At 38.4% G+C, this 24,727-nt stretch overlaps 2 protein-coding genes across 2 annotated transcripts in view; one reads left to right on the top strand and one right to left on the bottom strand.

Moving 5' to 3' along the window:
• Positions 1 to 24,727, bottom strand: part of LOC117291153 (kielin/chordin-like protein) — a 106,060-nt gene that overhangs the window by 31,009 nt on the left and 50,324 nt on the right. Inside the window, exons 32-43 of the mRNA XM_033772704.1 lie at positions 24,388 to 24,470; positions 12,152 to 12,260; positions 11,030 to 11,209; positions 9,494 to 9,576; positions 8,976 to 9,069; positions 8,476 to 8,652; positions 7,771 to 7,853; positions 7,160 to 7,336; positions 5,844 to 5,934; positions 5,305 to 5,387; positions 1,956 to 2,132; positions 10 to 100 (exon numbers count right to left, since the gene is read on the bottom strand). Coding sequence (XP_033628595.1) covers positions 10 to 100; positions 1,956 to 2,132; positions 5,305 to 5,387; positions 5,844 to 5,934; positions 7,160 to 7,336; positions 7,771 to 7,853; positions 8,476 to 8,652; positions 8,976 to 9,069; positions 9,494 to 9,576; positions 11,030 to 11,209; positions 12,152 to 12,260; positions 24,388 to 24,470 — 1,428 coding nt within the window. The remainder of the gene's footprint in view (positions 1 to 9; positions 101 to 1,955; positions 2,133 to 5,304; positions 5,388 to 5,843; positions 5,935 to 7,159; positions 7,337 to 7,770; positions 7,854 to 8,475; positions 8,653 to 8,975; positions 9,070 to 9,493; positions 9,577 to 11,029; positions 11,210 to 12,151; positions 12,261 to 24,387; positions 24,471 to 24,727) is intronic.
• On the top strand, positions 14,083 to 15,682 carry LOC117291152. Its single transcript, XM_033772703.1, has 2 exons — positions 14,083 to 14,752; positions 15,463 to 15,682. Exons 1-2 carry the CDS (start codon positions 14,089 to 14,091, stop codon positions 15,579 to 15,581), a joined length of 783 nt encoding a protein of 260 aa, XP_033628594.1. The 5' UTR covers positions 14,083 to 14,088; the 3' UTR covers positions 15,582 to 15,682.

Raw genomic sequence — 24,727 nt, 5'->3', positions numbered from 1 at the left:
CAAACTCACCATCACATGCAGGGCAGAGGCACTGGTCTGGCATCCCATGTGTGCATGATACTGGTGTACATGGTGCAGGGGCACAGTTAACATTACCATTCTACAACACAAATAGATTAGCGGCAATAAATCAATTGTAAGAATGACGGGTAATGAGTGGCACAAAGTGGCCAACACTACGATAACTGAAAACCACCAGGGTTGAGATAGTATTGTGTTGGGATTAAAGCCATTGGACCCTTTCGGTAAACAGTATTGTCCAAGGCCCACACTTCGTGTATCACAACTTCTATATAAAATAACAAACCTGTGAAAATTTGGGCTTAATCTGTCATCGGATTCGGAAGAAAATAACGGAAAAACCCACCCTTGTATCCGCGCGTTTCGCCGTGTCATGACATGTGTTTAAAATAAATCCGTAATTCTCATTAACGAGAATTGATATTGTTTTACTGTTTTCTCAAAAAGTAAAGCATTTCATGGAATAATATTTCAAGAGAAGTATTTCACCACTACCTTCTGTAAACCCTATAAGTTATTTGTAAATCTGTGAACTTTTTCTTTTTTTTCTGTACCGAAAGGGTCCAATGGCTTTAAAGGCAATTGACACTATTGGTAAGTATTGGTAAGTACTGGACACTATTGGTAAGACAACTATTAGCATAAAAACTTACTTGGTAACAAGCAATGGAGAGCTGTTGATAGTATAAAACATTGTAAGAAGCAGCTCCCTCTAAAGTAACGTAGTTTTTGATGAAAGAAGTAATTTCTCACTAAAATATTTGAATTGATTTCGAGACCTCAGTTGAGGTCTCGAAATCAAGCATCTGAAAGCACACAACTTGTGCGACAAGGTTTTTTTTTTCTTCTTCCATTATTCTCTCGCAACTTTGATGACCAATTGAGTACAAATTTTCACAGGTTTGTTATTTTATGCATATGTTGAGATACACAAAGTGAGAAGGTGTCCGCTGCCTTTAACCACTAAATGAATTTATATAACACCCAAGCAGATCCTTGCCATTTGATTGGAGGATTGTCCGTCACGTGATAGCAAATAAAAGCTTTTTTGTTCCATCCGAAAAGTACCATTGCACGCTGCCAGCGTGCAATGGTAATTTTCGGATGGAACGAAAAAGCTGAGTAAAAACATCACTGCGTGTGCGTGTCTTTGGTAACGCAGCAGTGTTACTGCAAGGCATATTAGTAAAATTACTAGCATTCGGCTTCTACAATTAAAAATTGTAGGCCTACGCTTTGTTTGTTTTGAAAGTTGTATCTTTCAATCAAAATGACAAAGATCTACTTGGATGTTATATAAAACAAATAATGAACGTTTTTCATTCGTGCAATGGTGCGAAAATGTTCATTCGTTGAAAGCTGGAATGTTCCATTCAACTCGGCTCCGCCTCGTTGAATAGAACATTCCATCTTTCAACTCATGAACATATTCGCACCATTGCACTCATAAACATTCATTATGTGTATAATAATCAGCTTAGGGTTGTATGCTCCCCAGAGAGTTGAGATAAGTTTGTGGAATGGTCTCAGTTTGCTGGATTAATAGGGTGATTAAGATATAAAGCGCCGTCAATCTAGCTACTATAATTTGTGTTTATATTAGAACCACATATTATCAGAGTTATCATCAAGACCAAACCAGTATCAATACTCCAGAGAAATACTTAGACCACCAGGTTTGATGAAGTTTTCACAGTTTGATTGTAACGGTGTGTTTTTACTACTGAAAGGCAACAAATTTACTCTTTTGAATTAATAATGTAGAATACCTTTTACAGTTTGTAATTGAAAGTATGATTTTCTACATGTCTTAAAGTATTCTTCTAAAACAGCAACTCTGTGATTTCCTAGAACTTTTCAACAACAAACAAGTCATCAAGAATAACAATATTACATTAATACAGAGATTCGATTGAATAAGGAAATGACGTTACCAGGCATGTGCAGATTCGACATGTATCCACAGTATCCTGGAATGATTGGCCATTGTCATAGGAATTACTGTCATAAGAACAACCATCACACACAGGGCAACAATAATCAGATCTAGTGATAGGGTTCAGGCAACGTGCTGGAGGACACTCATGGAGCTGGCATTCAACATGTCCTTGCTGTAACAAAAGCAGAGAAAAGTTTTGATTTATCAAAATAAAAACAAAGTGACATCAATCTTTCTGATAAATGTTTCTATTTTTAAAACTGGTCCAGAGAAATGTTTTGAATTTGATCTTATTTCTCACATCTTAGAAGGCAGGAGAACAACTCAAATGAATCAAAATAAACCATTACAATACTTTCATGTATGATTCTTTATATATAAAAAAATAATAACAAAATCTGAGATATCACACCACTCACAAGGCCGGATGGCCACTTCATAGTGAGGGCTACACTTAATTGATTTGGGCTATCGACCCAAATCGAGCCTGGCTGGTAGAGCTTCCAAACTGTTTACAACCAATTGTTGTTAAGTGCTTTGCTCAAGAGCACACGTTATGACAAGGAATCGAACACATACTCTGCTGCTGACAACACCGGAGCTTGGGATCAGTGAACTAGACCGCTACAACGCCACAATGATCTTAATGAATGACTCTTGTACAAACTGAAATCCTACAATTTTAATAAGGATCTATATGTCATCCCAGGCAAACTACTTCTGCTAGGCGATTTCAACTTTCATGTAGACAATCCTACCAAGACAGATGTGAATGGGTTTCTTCAGGCTATATCAGCAGCCAGCTTAGTCCAACATGTTACTGGGCCAACTCATTCGCATGGACACACGCTTGATCTTGTCTTCACAAGAGACTCTGAGTTTATAATCCAGAAATGCAGTGTCCGAGACATGCTCATGTCTGACCACTCGGTGGTGAGTCTGGAATTGACTATTGCTGCTAACCAACATGAGAAGATAACGAGAACCTCGCGTAATTATCGTGCAATTGACAGGGACAGATTCACAGATTCTCTTCAACAGTCCACTCAATTATTTTCACAACATGGAGATGCTGAGTCTGGTTTTGAATGGTATAATGATACGTTAAGAGGTCTTCTTGATTCTTTTGCCCCAGTGACTGTAAAGACCTGTGCAGCACGCCGGAGAATGCCTTGGTATTCTGATGAGATTCATCTCGCTAGACGGAGAAAGCGCAGAGCTGAAAGGAAGTGGCGGAAAAGTGATTCCGCAACAGACCGTAACAACCAACTCATTGAAAAACGTGAAACATCAAATCTGATTTGCCGTACAAAGATATATTATTTTCGAAGAGTGTTGTCTACTCCTGATACCAAAGAAGTCTACAAAACTCTAGACCACCTTTTGAACCGAAAGGCCTTGTGTCTTCCTTTCCACGACTGTGCTGACACCCTGTGCAACCAGTTCTCTACATTCTTCGTCAACAAGATTGAGAAGATTCAACGAAGTCTGGGGAATATCTCCTCAAGCTCTGAACGCTCCTTTGAATCCAGACCACTTTCATCTCCACCTATGGTCTGCTTCGATCCAACAACTGAAGATGAGATACTGAAAATCATCAAGGCATCAGCGACTAAGTCATGCAGCCTGGACCCTATTCCTACATGGTTCTTAAAGGAAAACCTTCTTCCCATCATAACTGAGGTAGTCAACTCGTCCCTCTCATCTGGAATCCTCCCATCGACGGCAAGGACTGCAGTCATTAGACCGCTTCTCAAAAAGCCATCACTCGACAGAAACTGTCTCTCCAACTACAGACCAGTTGCCAATCTGAGCTTTCTTGGAAAGATTATTGAGAAAGTTGTTTGTCGTCGATTAATGGATCACATGACTGAAAACAACCTGTATGAGCAATACCAATCAGCGTACAGACCTCTCCACAGCACCGAAACCGCTCTTGTGAAGGTGAAAAACGACATAATGTTTGCTTTAGATAAAGCCCATGCTGCATTGCTGTTATCACTCAATCTCTCGGCAGCGTTTGACACCATCGACCGGCAAATCTTGATCTCTCGTATGTCAAGTAGGATAGGAGTCGATGGCATTGTACTCCAGTGGTTCAAATCCTACATTGAAGACTGGACCACCAAAGTAGAAATAAATGGAAAGTCTTCTCAACCCAACGGGAGTTCGATAGGCCTTCCACAAGGATCTGTTTTCGGGCCGATTGGCTACACCATCTACACTCTACCTGTCGGAGACATCGCTCGTCATCATAATATATTCTACCACACTTATGCTGATGACATACAACTCTACATAACAAATGATCCTAAGAAGGCTTGCAGCCTAAATGAAGCACTAAAGTCACTTTCTTCTTGTGTGGTAGACATCAACACTTGGATGACACATAACAGACTGAAACTGAATGAAGAAAAGACTGAATTTCTTGTAATTGGTTCTGTTCATAGCCTTCGTTGCCTTGGAGATGTTACTCTCAACGTAGGTTCCACAGTTGTTGTACCTTCTAAATCAGCCAGGAACCTTGGTGCTTACTTTGATTGTAATTTGTCTATGTTAGAGCAAGTTAATCATTTATGTAAGTCTGTTAGGTTCCATCTAAAAAACATATCTCAAATCAGGAAGTACATAATTCAAGATATCTGTCATAGTGCTGTACGCTGTCATATTTTGTCCAGATTAGATTATTGCAACTGCCTTTTAATATCTGTTCCCCAGGCATACCTGAAGCGGCTGCAAAGTTTACAGAACTGGGCAGCTCACATTATCTTCAAGCTAGATCGTTGTCATGACTCCAGTCCTCTACTTAAATCTCTCCAAAGTACTTTTGTTTGTTTTTAAAGCCTCCCATGACCAGATGCCATTATATATCAAGGATTGCTTTACTTTTCATAACCCATCTCGCCCTAATCTTCGCTCTTCTCGAGACCCATTTTTGCTTACCATTCCTAGGACCCGTAGCAAATCTGGCGATCACTATCACTGTTACTGCATCCACAGAATGGAACAACATCCCTTCTTTCATTAAAGCCGCTAAATCCACTGACCAATTCAAAAAACTTCTGAAAACACATCTCTTCCCTGTTTAGGCTTTTCTCTTTTTTTCATGGTCATGCTTTTCAAACATTGTGTATGTAGCTTTTTCGATAAGTTTTTGTTATTGTTTAATTGCGCTTTTATTTTTCAGTTTTTGTAAGCGCTGTGATATAGTTTTTCATGGGGAGCGTTTCTAAATACCTGTTATTATTGTTATTATTATTATTATTATTATTATTAATAAGGGAGGGATTTAGATCATGTACATTTACATAACGACCCACAAGCCGCCACCCTTCTGCACTTACCCTGCATGTACATCCACGGCATGAGTTATTAACATCAGGGAATTGGGATCCATCCATGTACTCAGCACCATCAACAATGCATCCTAAACATAACAATAATACAAACAACATTATGAAGATGTTTCAATAAATACAACAATTCATGATGTTTAATGATCTCACATAATCTTTTTTTGTCTGACAATTAGACATAGGTCTATTGGTAAATATCACAATAACCCCTAGAAAAGATACATTGAAGCATAAACTTCCCGTACCCTTTGCACAATCGAAGCATGGGTGCATATTATTTGAATCTTTGAATGGACATTTTTTTTCCAATTTGTCCATCAGACTTCCATTTGTAATAGTTTTGCTTGTATCAATGCACAAAACGGAATGCACCTACGAACAATACACGTCTACCAGTTCTGATTTTTGGGAGTCAATTCCTTTATGCAAGATGGGTGTGGGTAAGTACGTCGCAGGTTGTGCAAGGAGTCTTCCAATGGTAAGTGGTTCTAGAAGTTTAACACAGAGGCAACACATAAACTACTGACCATCACATGCTGGGCATCCACACTCATTCTGTCTAGGATTAGGACACGAGACATCACGGCATTGGACAGGCTCACAGGTTACATCACCATCCTAGATAAGACAATAATCTCAGTATGAAACCATCATTTGTAAAGGGGTTTCTCAACTCAAAGACTATGATTTGACAAATTGTATAAAGAAGTGCAAGAAGAAATACAAATTGAAACTAGGTGAAGATTGAACATTATACGACCATCAAAACAGTGTTACACTTCCATTAAAACAACATCACAGCATGTCAAGACAAGCAAGCATTTGTTCAAATAGAAATATTTAAACTGTATCATTGAATTTCCACAAAATAATGCAGATAGATTCTGCTAGCATGTTTGCAAAGGAGTGTTAAGGCTCTGATCTATTTAATCAAACTTCTGTTGTGCTATGGACCAACCAATTTTAGGTCAATTTCCCATGTCTTGTACCAGTGCTTTTAGCAAATACTGGGATGCATTTACACTTATGTACACATATATAGCACTCAGACTTTAACTCTGGCATTTTGTATAGCCATGTCAACATCGGACATTCTCAATGGATTGGTTGATTAATAATAATAATATTATTTATAACACACCTCTTGCTTTTTCTGTATTCCGGTTGGTTGAAACACGGTCACGTGGGATGAACTAATACAGTCTAGTGATCGTGTGCGCACATTTGCGGGAACTAGTGCCCGAGCGGGCACTAGTCTTTGAAAATAGTGCCCGGTTACAGCGCCCTCTCTTGACTTGAACCGTTAACAGCAACTACAAAACTTCCTTTCTTTTCCAGATTTTGTGTTCTTATTTTATATTTAAGACCGAGCTGTGTTATAAAATACTTATTGACTGGCATAATTTGGTAACTAGTGTACGTCTATTCCCCCTCGGGCCTGTGAGTGACCAGAAGAGGGGCCTATTTCCCTCGGCCCAATAGGGTACCCTAAGCACTTTAACAAACAGATTTTTTTTTTTTTTTTTCAGACTGTAGGACCTTAAAAGGATATAAAAGGTACTGCAGCGCATTTAGCAACCAGTTTCAGATACACTAGGTAAAACCCCTTGTTTTAGCTTGAAGTGTAACTGGGTTCTTTTACGTGCATTACACAATACACAGGACCAACGACTTTACACACCATCTTAAGGACACAGCAATAATAGTTTAGTGTCTTGCTAAAGGACATAAGTGCCCAGACCAGGACTCAAACTCACACTCTGCTGATTAGAAACACCAGAGCTGGAGTCTTAAATGCTCCACCACAATATGCTACAATTAGTAATCTTTAACCAAGACATACCCTACAAGTGCATTCCTGACACTGATCTTCAGGATCCATGAACGTCTCTCTATTCCGATAAAACCTGCCGGTGTAGAAGCAATCATCACAAATAGGACAACACTCTCCGGATGGTTTGACAGGAAATTTACATATGGGTTGTTGGCATGGCTCCTCAATACACTCTACGTTCCCAAGCTGCAAAACAAGTGTAGAGGACATTTATACTTCAAGGGAAGATATACGTTTGGTAATCACTCTTAAAACTTATGGCGATAAAAACCTTCGGTTACAAGCCTACAGCAGTGTTTGATAGTACATGTATAAAGCATTTTGAGAAACATCTCCATTCAAAGTAATGTGGTTATGTAAAAACAGAACGGTTTTTAGTGAATCTGAATCTGAAATGTGAATCTGAGAAGTGAAATGCTTCTCAGATTGTGTATTCCTATTTAGGGCCAATTCTTTCTGCTTGGACATAGTCGCTTCAAATTTTCAGCAATATCTCAAAAACGCGACCTTTGAAATGAAATTTATATAGTTAACTTTACCTTTAATTAATTCTAAAATGATAGCTTGGAAACAATTTATATGTGAAAAAGCTGATTTGAAATTTGACTTTGATGACATACCAGACATTGGCATTGTTGACATGAAACCTCAGGATCATCAAACACATCTCTGGATTGGTATTCTAGTCCATTGTAAAGACATCCTATACAGAGAAGTAAAAATACACAGACATTAACATGATAAACAGACTTACACATAACAGCATTTCTATGGAAACAACAAAATACCTAAAACATCAACAAAGACTTTATTTTATTTTGCTCTTTTGTGCTGTATGTACCAATCCATTACTTTGTTGTAATTATATGCTCCTACTCTTTCTAACTGATATGTAACAATTTTTAATTCTTATAAATTGTAAATATGGTAGCTACTCTGTTGTGGCTGCCTTTCTCGTGTTTTAATATGAATAAATCAGAAATCTAATAGTAATAATTTACACAACATACATTTTGTACATACAACCCTAGTGACAGCAACATTATAAACTATTATTCAAATAATGAAGTTCACTTTATGTTGAGCTAGAGTCATGAATTATAAATATCATCTGAAAGACTACTCTCTGAGATTACACAAAATAACACTTTTCTGGAAGATAATCCAATCAATGTCACTGAAACAAAAACCATCAGCTTTTCAAACCATAATTCAAAGCAGGTTGTATTTCAGAGAGAACACAACTGCATAGCTTTAGATTTTTACTGTGTATTTAGAGGAATAAAAAGCAAATCGACAATGGATTCTGATTGGTCAAAACTTACCATTGCAAGTTTGACAGCATTGCTCTCTGATTGGATGAGTACACTCAATAGGGTCACATGGTGAAGGTTCACATCTCAGATTACCGTTATCACATTCACAATTCTGACAAGAATCTCTAGGATTCAGGAATGTTTGACCATGAAGGTATGTCCGCCCATCTAACTCACAGTCAGCCTCTGTACAGAGCAAAAAATAAAAATGATAATAACAATAACAAGAACTAGTTCTTACAGTATAAAGTGCATTTGACAATTATTGTTTACATTAGTGCCATGGTCATAATCATTCTCAGCTCCCTGAGGAGTATAACGCTGCCACGACCCAGCGATGGCGGTGCAGCCCCGACCACGTACAGCACTTGCATGTGCAGGCTCAAATGGAATGGTCTATTTGACTTTGTGCCAGAAACCCAATACATTAACCAACTGGTTAACGGGGAGAGCACACCCATCACTATTTCCTGTCAACATGGATGGATTCTATGAGTTGCTTGTCTTACCTGGGCACACCTCACAGCACCCCCCTTCTGGAATGTACTTCTTGACACAGAATACTGAGGAGCATGGTAGAGGTCCACAATCCACATTACCATTCTAGGAAATAAATTACAAATATCAATATGGTAGAAATTATTGCAAAGAAATAGGATAAAGTCAGGGCTCCTTACATTTGGATTTCAGGAATGGTCCTTACCATCAAGCCAATAATAGTTTTCATCAAGCCAATTTGTTTCACACTTCCAGAAGAAAAACAATTCTTCCATGATGGATCAGTTGTACATTATATGACTGCTTTTTAACCACTACCAGGGTGGTAGGTAGGAAATCGACTGGGACTACTACTTTAGCTTTAGTGGATCCAGGGGACTTCTGGTAATTAGCTTCACTGCCTCTCCGAGTGAGTTCTTAATTGGTCTCAACGTTCCGACTAGCTTGCTCTAGTCTTTATCAGGAGATGATATCAGAAAAACATCTTTCCCACCATTTCTCTTCAGAATAAGTGAATAGTTTGACTAACCTGACAGCGACACTGTGAACATTCATCATCAGGATTGGCAAATACAGCTCCATTAGAGTAGTGAAGAGTCTGATAAGTACAGTCTAGTTCAAGATAGAATCACAATGAAAGCAAAAAGGTTCAACAAGTTTCTTATCAATTAATAATTATTTTCTGGGAAAAGTAGTGCATTAAAACCAAAATATTCTCCCTTTTTAGACCCTTTGTTATTTAAACTTGGTTTTAAAGCTATTTTTCACCTTTTACACACCGAGTTAGGGTGAAGTTAGAAGCTTATCTTTTTTTCAATTTCATCAGGACCCTTTTTTTTTAACGAGTACCATAGTGCAACAAAAATTGAATTTGAACTTTAGAGCCACTCTTTAAAATAAATATCCATCCTTCAGTATTAATAAAACAGATACAAAACCATTCTAAACATATTTCAGACCTTTAATGAACCCTTTAAAGGCAGTGGACACTATTGGTAATTACTCAAACAATTTATCATCATAAAACCTTTCTTGATTACAAGTAATGGGGAGAGATGGATGGAATAAAACATTGTGAGAAACAGCTCCCTCTGAAGTGACATAGTTTTCGAGAAAGAGGTAATTTTCCACGAATTTGATTTCGAGACCTCAAGTTTAGAATTTGAGGTCTCGAAATCAAGCATCAGAAAGCACACAAATTCGTGTGACAAGGGTGTTTTTTCTTTCATTATTATCTCGCAAATTCAACGACCGATTGAGCTCAAATTTTCATAGGTTTGTTATTTTATGCATATGTTAAGATACACCAACTGTGAAGACTAGTCTTTGACAATTACCAATAGTGTCCACTGTCTTTACAGGCACTGGAAATTATTGGTATTTTCACAAAATAATTGTTAGCATAAAACCTTACTTTGTAACAAGCAATGGAGAGCTGTTGATTGGTCAAATCATTGTGAGAAACAGCACCCTCTGAAGTAACGTCATTTTTAAGCAAGAGGTAATTCCTCACTCAAATAATAAAAGACTTGAATCCTTTTATTGGATACCTGAAAGCACAAAAGTGTGTGCAACAAGGGTGTTTTTATCTTGCTACTTCGATGACCAATTTATAAGTAAAATCGTTCACAGCTTTGTTATTGAAAACTACCAAAGGTGTGCAGTTTGGTAATTGTCAAAGACCAGTGTTCTCACCTGGTGTATCCCATCATAAGCATAAAATAACAAGCCTGTGAAAATTTGGGCTCGATCGGTCATCGAGGTTGCGAGAAAATGATGAAAGAAAAAGCACCCTTCTGTGCTTTCAGATCGGAATAAAAGACTTCTATAGCTAGAAGTCTTTTAATATTTTAGTGAGAAATTACCTCTTTCTCAAAAACTACGTAATTTCAGAGGGAGTCATTTCCCACAATGTTTTATACTATCAACAGCTCTCCAATGATCGTAACCAAGTCAGTTTTTAAGTTAATATTTGTTTTGAGTAATTACTAAACCTGTACCTTCCCTTTAAATGATTACACCATGATTTTGTATTTATTGTTTATAGGGCCACTTGTGTACTCACCATCGCATACAGGACAACATTCACCATCATAGGGATGTTGACAGTTTCCTTGTCCAGGACACTCTCGTCCTTTACATGTTACCTTCTTATCTTTACATCTACATTCCTCACAAGCATTAATAGGATTCAAGAAAGTATCACCACTTTGGTATTCAACGTCTCCATATACACAAGACTTTTCTGTTGGGGGAGAAAATAAAGTCACAAGAGTTGGAATTTTTAAACGGAACAAAGATATTAACAAAATAGGGAGACCGCCAATACAGGACTAGATAGCTTAGTTGGTAGAGTGCCGGCACGTTAATCCAGAGATTGCTGGTTCGAATCCCACTCTACTCAATAGACCGATCCACTAAGCTCCACCCCATTGCGTATTGACCAATTACAACGCAACAAAGTCTATTCTTTGTTCAACCCCCAAAATCAATCTTTAAACAGTCCAGCAATATCAGCTCCATCACAAATTATTATATATTTCTGGTAATGAAACACAGGATGCCTCAAAAGTGAACTTAACCACTGTAGCTCACAAGCCTGAGGAAACCTGTAAACAAGGGTATTTGCAATGAACCAGAAACAAAGGGGTTGACCCCTACTCTTCAATGATGAGTGTTCTTGGTTCTTTCATGTGCACTATCCTTGTACATGGAACCTACGGCTCAAGGATTCAAGTGTCATGGCCAGGACTCGAACCCGACTCAAGCTCGAGTCCGATGTTCTTATACGCTCGGCCTTGACGTGCCACAGACAATGTAAACACCAAATCCATTCCTTTCAGAAATACACATAATTCTTAGTTCTATAAAGAAAGTCTTTAAGTTTTGTGTCTGTAACCCAAGTATGCATGGCCCAAATTCATGGCTCTGCTTCCGCAAGCAAAGAATCTGCGCTTGCAGAATCAGGAAATTCTGCGTTTATTTCAGGCGATTTCACAGGTACAATAAGCAGGGACTTTTGGCTTGTCGGATGCGTACTTTTTTTACTAGGCACTCTTCACTTACACAGCTAGCGCAGAAATTCGGCGCTTGCCTGCAAGCAGAGAATTCAGAGGTAGACAGAGCCATTAAATTGGGCCCAGATCATTTGCTGTACTTTGGTGAGATTGGGTTGTAGCATATATACCTTTGATTGCAGTGCAGATTGGACAGCATTCCCCTTCTGGTGTGTAAAACTGTTCACAATTATCAGGAAGAGGAGGGCATTCACGCATGTTGCAATGAACATTGCCAGACTGAAAACATTTCAAAGACAACAAATTCAATTTTAGACAAAACAATTTTTCAATCTCCTTTACATTACCAAGATGACCCAAAAGATACTTTGAAAAATAGCTTTAGTTTAGGGTGTGAAGCCGATATGAGAAGGAAATTCTTTAGGCTTCTGGAAGGAAGGCTGTTTTATACAGAGAGCATTATTTTAAAAGAAACAATTTTTTTCAAATACTTTATGGGGATAGTAACAGGTATATTTTCAGTTAAATCACCTCTTACTTATAACAAACTTATGAAGAAGTTAGTCATCACACATCCTTTAAGGCTGAAATATTTGTATACCTTGGTGACCTGATCTAACCTGTTTTTCAAATGCAAAACAGAAGTTCAAATGCAAATAATATCATGAAGCTTTATTCATGATTCTTTGGGTGTGAAAACAGCCGGTTCTACACAAACTTAACGGTTTACTAACTGATGTTATTCTATTGATGTCACTAACACTGAATTGGCGTTTGGCGTTTTTTTTTTTCTTTATCTTTTTCTTCTTCTCACTGAACCTTCTCAAAGAGACTAAACACTTTTCCTACATCTAGACCTTACTTTCTACCTGTACTTAAAAATTAAAATGCTATAATGGCATCACTTATTAGTAGTAATTAACACAAATTACAAATGTTAACTCATAGCTACACAATAGATTTTAGCAATTTAGACATCAAACGCTTGAAACAAATTCCCAAGCTTCCTACATACAACTTGAAGACATATTGAACAGATATTCCAGAGCCTTGCTTTGGCATCTGTAGCAAATATGAAAGAGTATTCGGACATGGTTCATATGTAAAAAAAATGACTATTCACATATGTCCCCTTTCCAATAATTACGCCATCATATTTTAAAAAGCTGTCTGAGTGATAATGCCCTCTTGTAATATCATGTATATTAATAACAAAATGATACAAAACATTTAAATAGCACATAATGCAGGAGCCTCTACTTGCAACACATAACATAAAACAATTACATTAAATATATAAAGCACTAGTAAACAAAATAAAGAGTCAAACAAATGAGTCTTTAAGAGTCCATTGAAAATTTGAAGAGAGTAAGCTTTGCAAGTATGAAAGGGTAAGTCATTCCATTACAAACAATTCACAATGAAGTTATAGGCCGTTTGACATGAACTTAGTGGAAAAAGTAGTCTGCATCAGAAAGGAATGACCAGCAGAAAGAAAATGACAAACGGGAATATTACTTATGAAGAAGATCATATATAGACAGGAGATGGGCTATGAAGATTTGCAAATGATTAATTTGAACTTATAAGTGATACGCAGTTTGATCGGGAGTCAGTGGAGTACTTGTAAGATATTATGGGTTGTAAATGTACAATTGATGCCACTTTCTATTGTACTTTCTAGTACAAAAGATACACTGTAGTTGTAATGTACTGTACGATAATGGTGCTTTTGGAGCACATAACATATATTATACATACATGTACATGTACAACCTAGCACTGAAAAAGTTAAAAGCAGATTTCAAATTTCCCACCATTTCCCATCCATGTTGCTTTCCTTTAACCATGTACGCAACACTAAAAAACAAATACCAAAGTAGCCCATTTGTTTTCTTTGTAGACTTAAGTTAATTGTGTTTATTTGCCTAGGATTGGTAGCCTCCAGCTTTTTTTTTTTTTTTTGGCTTAGTAAATTAATTATTTGAGCACTATTCTCAGTTAGTTACTTCTTTAATTGGGCCCAACTTTTTACCAGACTAAAAAAGCCGGTCTGGTACCGCAGTCACATCTCTCCCATTTCCACTCAACGCATCAATGCATCAAGATGGCTTTCACAAAAGTTTTGTTTATTCTTTCTGGAATAGTTTTAACCTTTGTGCATTTATCTGTTGAACTAGTTCAACCTCAATGTCAAGATATTGTCACTCATATTGGTGACAATCCAACCCGGTTTCAATGTACTTACGAATATCCAGATAGTGGTGATGTTGAACTGGAAATACATAATGGGACTAACGTCGTTCTACCTACCACGGCAAATGGTATAGAAATTAATCATCTGCACAATTCATCCGGAAAGTATTTAACAATCGTATTTACAAAGGGACTTACTGAGAGTTTGAGTTTGGTCTGTATCGCAAAACTCGAGAGTAGATTTCGTCAGAAAACCTGTCTCATTGTAGTATGTGTTGAAAATGAAGAGCCGGTGTGCCAAATCCCTCCAGTAAACCCCACTCTATCATTGTACGCAGTGAATTGTACTCATCACTCTAGCTGTAATACTGTATTGAAGTGCTTCATCAATGGCACTGAATTGACATCAAGTCAACGTAAAGAGGGCCAGCAATACATAACAGACTTTGGACAAATCCACCTCGAACAGAACCAAAAAATGGAGTGTGTTTTGTACCACCCATATCTTCAACCTGGCTTCCAGCAACACTTCGAAGTCAAGCCTCCAATACTGCCTACCAGAAAACCTGACACTGGTAAGTTACAAATATCATTAAAGATACCCTCAAAAACATCAATTATAGAGTGTTGGAGATGATGTCCGCAAACATGTATATTTTTTTACAAATAGACATGTTTGTGGACTGTGAAGGTTTGGGACAATTTGTAAATAGGCCTATGGATGGTGGTCTAAATACATGAAATTTTATACAGGAAAAGAGAGGGACATTATAGGTTTGCATGTGTATCAAAATGTTAGAGATGTGAAATTTGAACACTTAAATACATTGATTGTACTCTCAATTTAGTTACTTTGGTTTCCTAGACAGGGAGAGGAAGGGCGGTATTTTTGGATCATCCGAGGACAGATTTGCCTTTTTATACATTAAGTGTAATAATTTTTAACATCCACCTCTTCAGTGCTCACCTGCAACATGTACTAAAAGCTTGACGTACAACAATACTTTCTGTGGCACTCGCCACGGTTAAGGAATTGCCAACAACCTGTGTAAAATCCATCTGCCATTTGTTTTTCTCAACATTTTTTAATGCATTACAAAATGTCAAAATCCAGACTTAAAAACATTTCCTCAAAAAAGTCAAGAGAAAGTTGCCATCAGAAACCACCTCAAAGGATCAAAGAGCATGTTCCGTCATCTGTACCATCAAAATTTGACACCTCATTTTGCAATTTGTACACGGAATTTTCTGCATAAGTTCTTATCCAATGATAATTTCTTTGCAGCTACCGAAGAGGCTGAAACTACCGGACCAAGGGCCAATGGTCAACAACAACATGGATCAGTGCTTATGGTGATTCTACTTATGTGCCTTGCATGGTTGTTTGCAGTAGATTTTCTGTAATGATGTATGTTTATTACACTGCTAAGTTGTACATACTTATGCAGTAATTGCCTAGCACTATTAAAAGCCACCCATGAGAATGGTTGTGCCGTACCTTTTTAGTAACGTGTTCTTTGCTTTTATTTATTATTGAAATGAAATGATAAAAACTTAATTCAAGCTAAGCTGCTTTGCCTTTTTGTATGCAAATAAGAAGTGGGCAATACTTGTGACAAGTAAAATACAATGCACTTAGTTTGGTCGAATTAGTTAGCAACTGTAAGTAGACATTAAAACCATTGGACACTGTCTGAACAAAACAAAAATTAAAAGTTCGCAGATTTACAAATAACTTACAGAGTTTACAAAAGGCAATGGTGAAAGACTTCCCTTGAAATAGTATTCCATAAAATGCTTTACTTTTTGAGAAAACATTAAAACAATTATAAATTCTCGATATCGAAAATAACGGATTTATTTTAAACACATGTCATGACACGGCGAAACGTGCGGAAACCAGGGTGGGTTTTTCCTGTTATTTTCTCCCGACTCCAATAACCGATTGAGCCTAAAATTCCACAGGTTTGTTATTTTTATACAAGTTGTGATACACGAAGTGTGGGCCTTTGGACGATACTGTTTACCGATGTTGTGCGATTGCTTTAAACGTTCTAGCAGGTAAGACATTTCAGCATGTTTTTTTCTCTATGACATGAAGAGGTGTGGGCTACCTTATAATATTGGCATGGGTTCCAGACCCCATGAACCCATTTTAGGGCCCTACAAATTTGTGTTTAACATTGGGTGCCCTCCGGTGCTATCTAGGACACATATTTTTACCAAGTTTGCCTTGAAACAATCGTTTTTTAATTTGTTGTTATCGTTAACTAACATTAGATGCTCTTATGCAATCTAGAATATTTAAGGGGCATAACTTGCCTTTAAATTATAAATATTGTCCTGATGAAAATAAGGAAGAAACCAAATGATGTTTATACTGCTAAATGTATTACATTACTTAAAAATACTGATGCACTCTTCTTTCTAAAAATAGACTGACCTCTGTCTAGACAGTTCTAGTCTGACTGTCTAGACACTAGTAAAGTAAGACCATCAGGAAGAAAGGTGTGTCATATAACAATAAGATAGTCATGTAGTTGGGAAGTGTGATTGATTGACCCAATACATGTATTTAATCCTTCAAAGGGGGAATAGTGGTTGACTCATGGACTGGACTCAGTTTTTATCTACTTAAACAAAAAAATTTTGCCCACCCTTAACTTTGATTTTCAAATATTGAATACCTTCATAATATTAATCTATACACTGAAGAACAAAGTAATGCCTCAAAAGAAAGTACAAATTTTACATCAATGGTCTCCAACGGGTTGTTCTAAAACCCCCTCGACCCATGACCCCCACGACCCACGACCCCTCGACGTCCGCCCCATGTTCTAAGAATGTCCCAATTCCGAATTCATAAAATGTCGCTTTACAGCCGAGTAAGAATTAAGTCCCCGATTTAGAACTCACAGTGTGTAATACGCGACGCAACTTCCTTCCACGAGACTGAGACTTTGGTTATTTATCTGCATCAGCCACAGAGAATTGGGAGTATTTTACTCTCCGCTTCCGCACGTCACGTGCACACCGATTGGGGACCCCAAAACACATGTGGGCCATTTGGTCGGTTGGGTCCTCGAGCTAGCTCCGCATAGAGCAACGTTGTCCTTTCTCAGAGTCTATGGCGTAGTACACAGGATGGGAGCGATCGATCGGAAATGGGTCTGCCTGATACATCACGCAAAAAGTTGGCCGTAATTGTACTCGGGTGGTAACGCAGGTTCCCAGTTGGGATAATAATCTTGGATCGGCCAAGAGATACGCGTGGAAATGCCGCGGTTTTTTTTTCTGTACATCTGGTTCTGGTTCTTGGTTCTTGGAGGTCTGATTCTTGATAATTTTACCCAGACGAAGTCGAGGTAAATTATCAAGAACCAGGCCCGGCGGCTTTAAACCACTAGTTGAAAACCGATTCAGCACATTTTGATTCCCATTCATAAATACCTTTTCAGTCAAAAACATCAACACGGTTTTTCAAAAAGTAAAAATAAATGCAAAAATTATAATTGTTAAATGATTTCTTTCAACACAACAATGGTAAAGCCCTCCGCCGCCCTCGGGTAATAGTGCAGCTGCTAAGGTGAACAATTGTGCACTTTGTGGTAAAAGCATGAAATTTGCTATGATGGTTAGTATTGGGCTAATAATCAATTTTAGACTTGGACCCATCTTGGGTCTCTCCTATTTGGGGGCGGAGCCTCATTTGCATAAAAAGGGGGGTCTTTGATATAAATATTGGGCAAAATCATACTTAGAATAATTTTTTTTTGTTCTTTTGACCAGAATTATAAACTTGAAAATCATAATTATACGTTAGAACATAAATTAGTGAAAAAAGATGCCCTTTTGTGGGCGGAGTTTCAATATTTCTAAAAGTGGGCGTTTTTAAAACAAAGTGTTATCTTTAGTGAACTATTACTGTTTTTTAATTGTTTTTTTTAAGCTGATTTATGTTATTTGAATAGAAACACTATAAAAGAATACATTTTTCCATGAGTTTAAATAGTTTCTTTATTTATCCCCTCTTTTGTGGGCAGGGCCAGAGTAGTAAACGAGGGTTCGCTAAATTACACATGTGTAATACAGCCAAGAATGCACAAGCAGCCAACAATCTCATCAACAATACAGGAATGAAAGTATGTCCTGGGCAGGCAAAATCTCATATCTGTCATAGTCGTGACATCAGACATACATGTACTGTAAAATCATCGGTTATGTATGCTATGGCTATGGCAAACTCAAGCTCTCAAATCACGCCATGATACCCACACAGTGTGATCTTGCACCATGCCATGCAGGCCAGAACAATAAGTAAAATTTATATTAGCACTTTTTTTTGCAATTTTTAGAAAGGTTTGCAGTTAAACATATGGTGATGAATCCACTCATACAGTGTAGTTATTCAGTTGGGATGTGTTGGAATGATCACTGAGCTGTAGCATACATGTCGGAATACTGAAATAGGTAACATGTACAGGGAAAAGGAAAAGTGTTGAGTTGGTATTTGATGAGGCCATTAGAGAGGCCATTGAAATCTACCAGTACGACCCAAGTTAATGGGGGTTTAGGAAATGTGCTGTGGATAGAGTGTCGATATCCATTGGTCAGGAAGAGTAGGAGCCAAATGTCACTTAGCTGGAGGCTAATGTTTTGAAGAAGGGTGTCGTGCTGGTAACTTCAATGTCCTCTAATGCATTCGCGGTGCCAAGGCTTCTTGTTCTTCTTATCGTGTCCACACACACTATATATTGTGTTTCAGCCAGAACTGGACACAGTTCCTAGCAAGATCGTTGTACTCTGCAAGGTCCTCTCTTCTGTATTCCTGCTCCATAGTTTGTGGCTCTGTCTTACATTTATGCAGGTAACGTCTTCAGAGTCTAGATATCCCCACTTCTTGAGAGACACGTTGCACCGGCCAGTTGATGTTCCAAGTCTGTTGAGGCACTTCTATTCAGCCCAACCTGAGTCAGCATCAGGGGGGAGTTCTTCCGAAGCACGTATGTCCATGGATGTTCTAGGTGGAAGTTTACCAAGTCTCTCATGTCACATGGCAGTTCGAAGAGCCCCGGGTTCTGCACTTGGTTTGACTTTGTTGAGGAAGCTTTTCCTGGACCGAGTCTATTCTTAGCAGGTGTGTGGCTAAATGGAGGGTTTCGCTCGTGGTCTGGCTATACCAGAAAGTTTGTACAGGCTATCAGTTGGTGTTGGTCTGAGGCATCCAGTGATGAGTCAGCATGTAGCATTGATGGCTGGATCAATCTTCTTAGCGTGGGTAGATCTTTCCCAGACTGGGCACGCATACTCTGCAGATGAAAAAAAAGGGCTAAGGCTGTTGATCGAAGAGTGTCTGGGCTGGCACTCCATCTTGTTCCAGTGAGTTTGCTGACAATGTTGTTTCTTGCACAGACTTTGGCTTTGGTCTTCGCAACATGGGTCTTAAAGGAGAGGCAGCGGTCTAGGGTGACACCTAGATACACTGTATGGTCACAGTTTTCAAGAAGAGCCCCAGACCAGGAGACGTTCAGTTGGCATTTGGCTTCTCGATGACAAATATAAAAGGCTGAATGAGAGTGATGAGCTCTGCAGCACTATAGTCAATTCGGTGGTCGGTTAAAGAATCCCTCGTTTTATGATGAAGTTTCTTGTGAGCGGAGGGTATATTGGCCTTATGCCTGCTTGATGGAACATACACGGAAGAAAGTGAGTAGTGGTATGTGGTTGACCTTGGGTATGGGAACATATAGTTAAGTTTGGGGCGGCTTGGTGGTGTTAATCTAGTTAATAATAATAATAATAATAATAAGACTTGTAATGCGCACATATCCACCCTGCTGGGTGTTCAAGGCGCAGAAACTGTAGCTTTCCATACCATTGCGGTGACCCTACAATTGCCTTTAAAACTCCTCTGCAGAAGGTGACTGTCAAAATTGGGACCAGAAACAATATGATCCACAATCTCACTGGTAAATTCTTGGTAGCAAATGCAGAAACACTTTGCTCATCGGCGCTAGCTATCTGCCACTGGGGGCTGAGTATTGTGATCCAGTTTGGAGAAACTCTCAAGCCTACTCGATCTTCAATTGAACAGCACCAAGAGGACCATCGCTGGTGCTGTTAGCTGCACAAAGACTGATTGGCTACCAGTCCTGAGTAAGGCAAATTTCCCTATTCAGATGATCCAAAGAGAGTGTGCCATATCAGTGATGGTTCTCTAAAGCTAAAGCAGAAGAGCGGCGCACGCAGTGGCAAGGTCCAGACGGCACAAGTTCCTGATGAAAAAGGATCGCACCATCCAGTTCCCGGGGATAGACCTTCCCAATGGTAAAATGTACCTCCTAAACCGATTCCGCACTAACTCGTCACTCCAACTAGCCAATTCTCTTCACTCTGACTCAATTAATCAACTGCAGAGACAGCAAGGGTCAGTCGCACCGATCTCCTGTGTCCACGTCCTACAGAGCTTTGTGGTCGATTTCACTAGGCCAGGCAGTTGTTTACCCTAAGATGATCTTGGACGGCCTCTGGATATTTTCCAGCCAGGAGCTGGTGCTAGGCCTCCCCTGGAGTTGCTGGCGATGCAAAGAGCGTTTTTAGCTGGGGTGTTGTCAGCCAGGCGAGCGACATGACAAAAGAAAGCAGAACGGCAGCATTGAATCACTCAGACTGGCAAACCCACAACTCCAACAGACCAACTCCGACAAAGGCTATCCTGTCCTATATATTGAACACCAGAGACACAAGTTGTAGGAACCTTGAACAAGAGGGTGTGTTTAGATGCTAGGGTAATGAAAGAAGAACTGGGGTACAACGGTCAATGTTGGTTATTTTTCATTGGAAACTGTGGTGGAGGGTGTTGTCTTGTTTCTTTGTGGTGGGGATCAGGCATAGACAGCTATTGCCAGACTGCCCTTGTCCTATGGTGAACACGGTGAACTTGATGCTTGGGTGTTGCTGGTTGAGGTATCTGTATAGCATTTTGGGGGCTGATGGGTAGAGTCGGGCCACATCATCAGTTCAAATGAGCTCTTGTGGGAATTTGGAGAGGCAAACACTGTATAAGAATACTCAATATTAAGGCATCACTGCTGGTTCGATTTGTTTAGCACCCAATCGTTTACTCTCAAGAGGGAGCAAAGAAGTGCTGTGAGTAAATTGTAAACACTGTTACTGCAAACAACTATGTAGTGCATACTGAAAATGTAGAAATATTGTAATTAAATGTCTATACATGTATTTACACGGTTTTGCATGTATCAGTACAACAATCAAGGGGCTAGAATGGCATGTTTTATTTTATCCCCACTTTCAAAAAATGTGACTCCCCCCACAAAAGGGGTAGGAATAAAGACAGTTATTAATTTTTAAATAACTATTTTACTGTTATTATGTATTTTAGTCTAAAAGCTAAAAGAATGAGCAGAGAAAAGCAAATTTAGTCAAAATTAACATATTACATTTTTTACCCCCACTTTCTTAAAAATACGACTCCGCCCACTAAAGGGGCAGAATTCAAGACAGTTATTAATTTTTAAGTAATTATTGAACTGTTATCATGTATTTTAGTCTAAAAAAAATTAGCAGAGAAAAGCAAATTTAGTCAAAATTAACATTATTACATTTTTTACCCCCCCTTCTTTCTTAAAAATATGACTCCGCCCTCAAAATGGGCAGAATTCAAGACAGTTATTAATTTTCAAATAATTATTGAACTGTTATCATGTATTTCAGTCTAAAAAAATGAGCAGAATTGTTTTTCAAATAGTCAAAACTGACATATTAAATTTGTTACCCCCACTTTCTTAAAACGTAGCCCCACCCCTAAAATGGGTGAGATCCAAGATGGGTCCAAGTCTTAAAATGATCTTTAGGGTGTATATAACAACTGTAGGAAGTTTCATGCTTTTACCACAAAGTGCACAATTTGTCCACATATGGGCCTTAGCAGCTGGACTATAAACAACTCCTTATAAGGGAATGATGTGCGCGTCGCGCGTGGCACAACTGTTTCAGCTGTTGCTCTCGACCAATAGGAATGAACAAACTGTCTTAAAAGAACAGGTGCAAGGTCGCGTGTCATGCCCATGAATTAGCACTTTTTACTGGTCATAAACAAAGGTTTATACACACCCACGTGACGCGCTCTCCACCAATAGGATAAGAGAAACTGTCTAGAGGTATTTATAAATTGAGTTTTGTACACAGAGGGTCTTTCATCCCTTGAATCCTAGTAAATGTAAAAGGAGATCTGTGCAAAAAACATCAAATCCGATTAAAATCCTGACGACCCTGTTGTTTTCAAAGTTTTGCTCTTTCAATTTTGGTCAATTAAAATTATCAAACTGGACATTTACCATCACACTGAGCTTTAGGGGTGTGATAGGCTGTTTAAAAAGAACCAGCTCAAAAAATGAAAGCTTTAGAGAGCGCAAAAGCTTGTGAGCATTAAGCCTGCTTATATACAATTATCTTTGGTTTTAATAACCCTTTTCTGCAATCTGGGCATTCTATATGATTTTACCTTTGTTTTTATGATTTGATCTAAATGAAGAAAACAAATTAAATGGGGGTGTTAAAAAACAGACTTCTGGTAAAAAAAAATGAAAAATCACATCCCTGAGCTTGAGACTACATGTACATACAATGGATAACACTTGAAATGACTTGGTTCATTGGTTTAATAAGCTCAGCCATGTGCCAGACATTAGCCACCCTCAGAGGGGACAGCAGGCATTGAATGCAATCAATAGTGTACAAGGGCTTGATGGATACAGTGCACGAGGCCTTTATTTAACACACTGATGTAGTTACTGAGGCCATAGAGCAAGGCAAACAGCTCAAAGGCACAGTACAATAATGTCTCTTTGGTTGGCAATGTCACTTTGTAATACAGTGTTGCGTCAGCAAAATCTGGGCAGCGTCCTAATATCTATAGTTCTGTTAACACCAACTTTATGGGTATAACTTGAGTTATGGCTTTGGGATGCGTCAAGTGGTTTTAAGACCAATTATCCCAGGAATTTGATAAAACTACTGCACACCGCCCGTAAAACCCATAGTTGTGCATACAAAAGTTATATAATGGCACATAAAGACTGAAAACAAACCACTGTGTGAAATCAAGTGGGAACTATATATGTTGATTTTACTCTAGTAACATTTTACTCTTCTTTTTGTTTATATTGCTTTTATTTTCCCTTTAAACATCCCTACAAATTCACGCTTAGTTTGTCATTTTTATATCGTTAGTTTTATAATGTGATTATGTCTAATGTGGGGCCTAAATGGCAACCAGTTTTTATACTGAATTGCTTCACACTGGGAAAGGAAATAAACAAATAAATTAATAAACTATCTATAGCTCTGTAAAGCAATAAGGGTATGGATGAGAAATCAGACAGATTGTCTCACTTGTGTGATGCAAACATCAAAAAATAACAAGTTTACCGTACTCCTTTGTTGTTGATTGAGTAGTAACTGTGTCAAAACACATTGTGTAGAATTAATCTTTGCTAATAACCAACATTCATAAATACCTAAGACAGTTTATCCATTCTGATTGGTCGGGAGGGCATCACGAGGGGTTGTTTGAACGGATGATATAACACCAGTAAAAAGTGTTGAAACATGGGCGTGACACGCGAGCTTGCACCTGTGCTTATATGACAGTTTCTTCATTCCTATTGGTCGAGAGCAACGGCTGGAACAGTTGTGCCACATCACGCGATACGCACGACACGCACAGAAATCTCCTTATAAAGAGTTGTTTACCCGAGGGCCTTACCATTTCATAGCTGGAGGGGTGAATTGCGTTGAAAGAAATCATTGAACAATTATAATTTTTGCATTTATTTTACTTTTTGACCAAAAAGTGTTGATGTTTTTTGACCAAAAAGGTGTTTATGAATGGGAATCAAAGTGTGTAGAATCGGTTTTCAAGTTTTCAACAAGTGGTTTAAACTCGCCGAGGCCTGGTTCTTGATAATTTACCTCAAGAACCAGGCCTCGGCGGGTTTAAACCACTAGTTGAAAACCTCTTCACCACACATTCCCTTAATAATGATTAGTTGACAGTCAATCTAGTTTGTTGTTACTACATTTAGGTCTACTGTGTTTGCAGTACTGGTTGGATATCACAACTACTATAAAGCAACAAGAGTTGAAGAGCTGTATAATTCACATTCATCAATACTGTAAAGCCACTTACCAAACAGTTGCACTCAATACATGGATTGTTGGGATCTGAGAATGGTTCTCCATTTTGGAATTCTTGTGAGCGATACAAACACCCTATTCAAGGCAACAACAAGTGGTTAAGATTAAAAACTTATGACTGATTGACTGATTCAAACAGGATAATTTGGAAAATCCCTCATGAGAAATACATGTACATGTAGTTCCATCAGTTATCGCTTGAGTAAACATGAATGCTCTCGCACCTGGTGTAGTTTTTATAGATTGATCAGAAAAGGCTATTCACACTTACCAAGGGCAGCTTTTATACCATGACATCACAATTATTCAAACCAAACATGTACATGTATTGG

Source organism: Asterias rubens, chromosome 6, assembly GCF_902459465.1.
Source record: "Asterias rubens chromosome 6, eAstRub1.3, whole genome shotgun sequence".
Taxonomy (NCBI): Eukaryota; Metazoa; Echinodermata; class Asteroidea; order Forcipulatida; family Asteriidae; genus Asterias; species Asterias rubens.
The sequence above is the reverse complement of the archived record's forward strand: the minus strand, read 5'-3'. Positions and strand labels throughout refer to the sequence as shown.

Bases quoted from the DNA above. Each gene is read 5' to 3' on its own strand.
- LOC117291152 (XM_033772703.1), top strand. From the start codon at position 14,089: ATGGCTTTCACAAAAGTTTTGTTTATTCTTTCTGGAATAGTTTTAACC. The intron at 14,753-15,462 runs GTAAGTTACAAA...ATTTCTTTGCAG, and splicing joins TACCAGAAAACCTGACACTG to CTACCGAAGAGGCTGAAACT.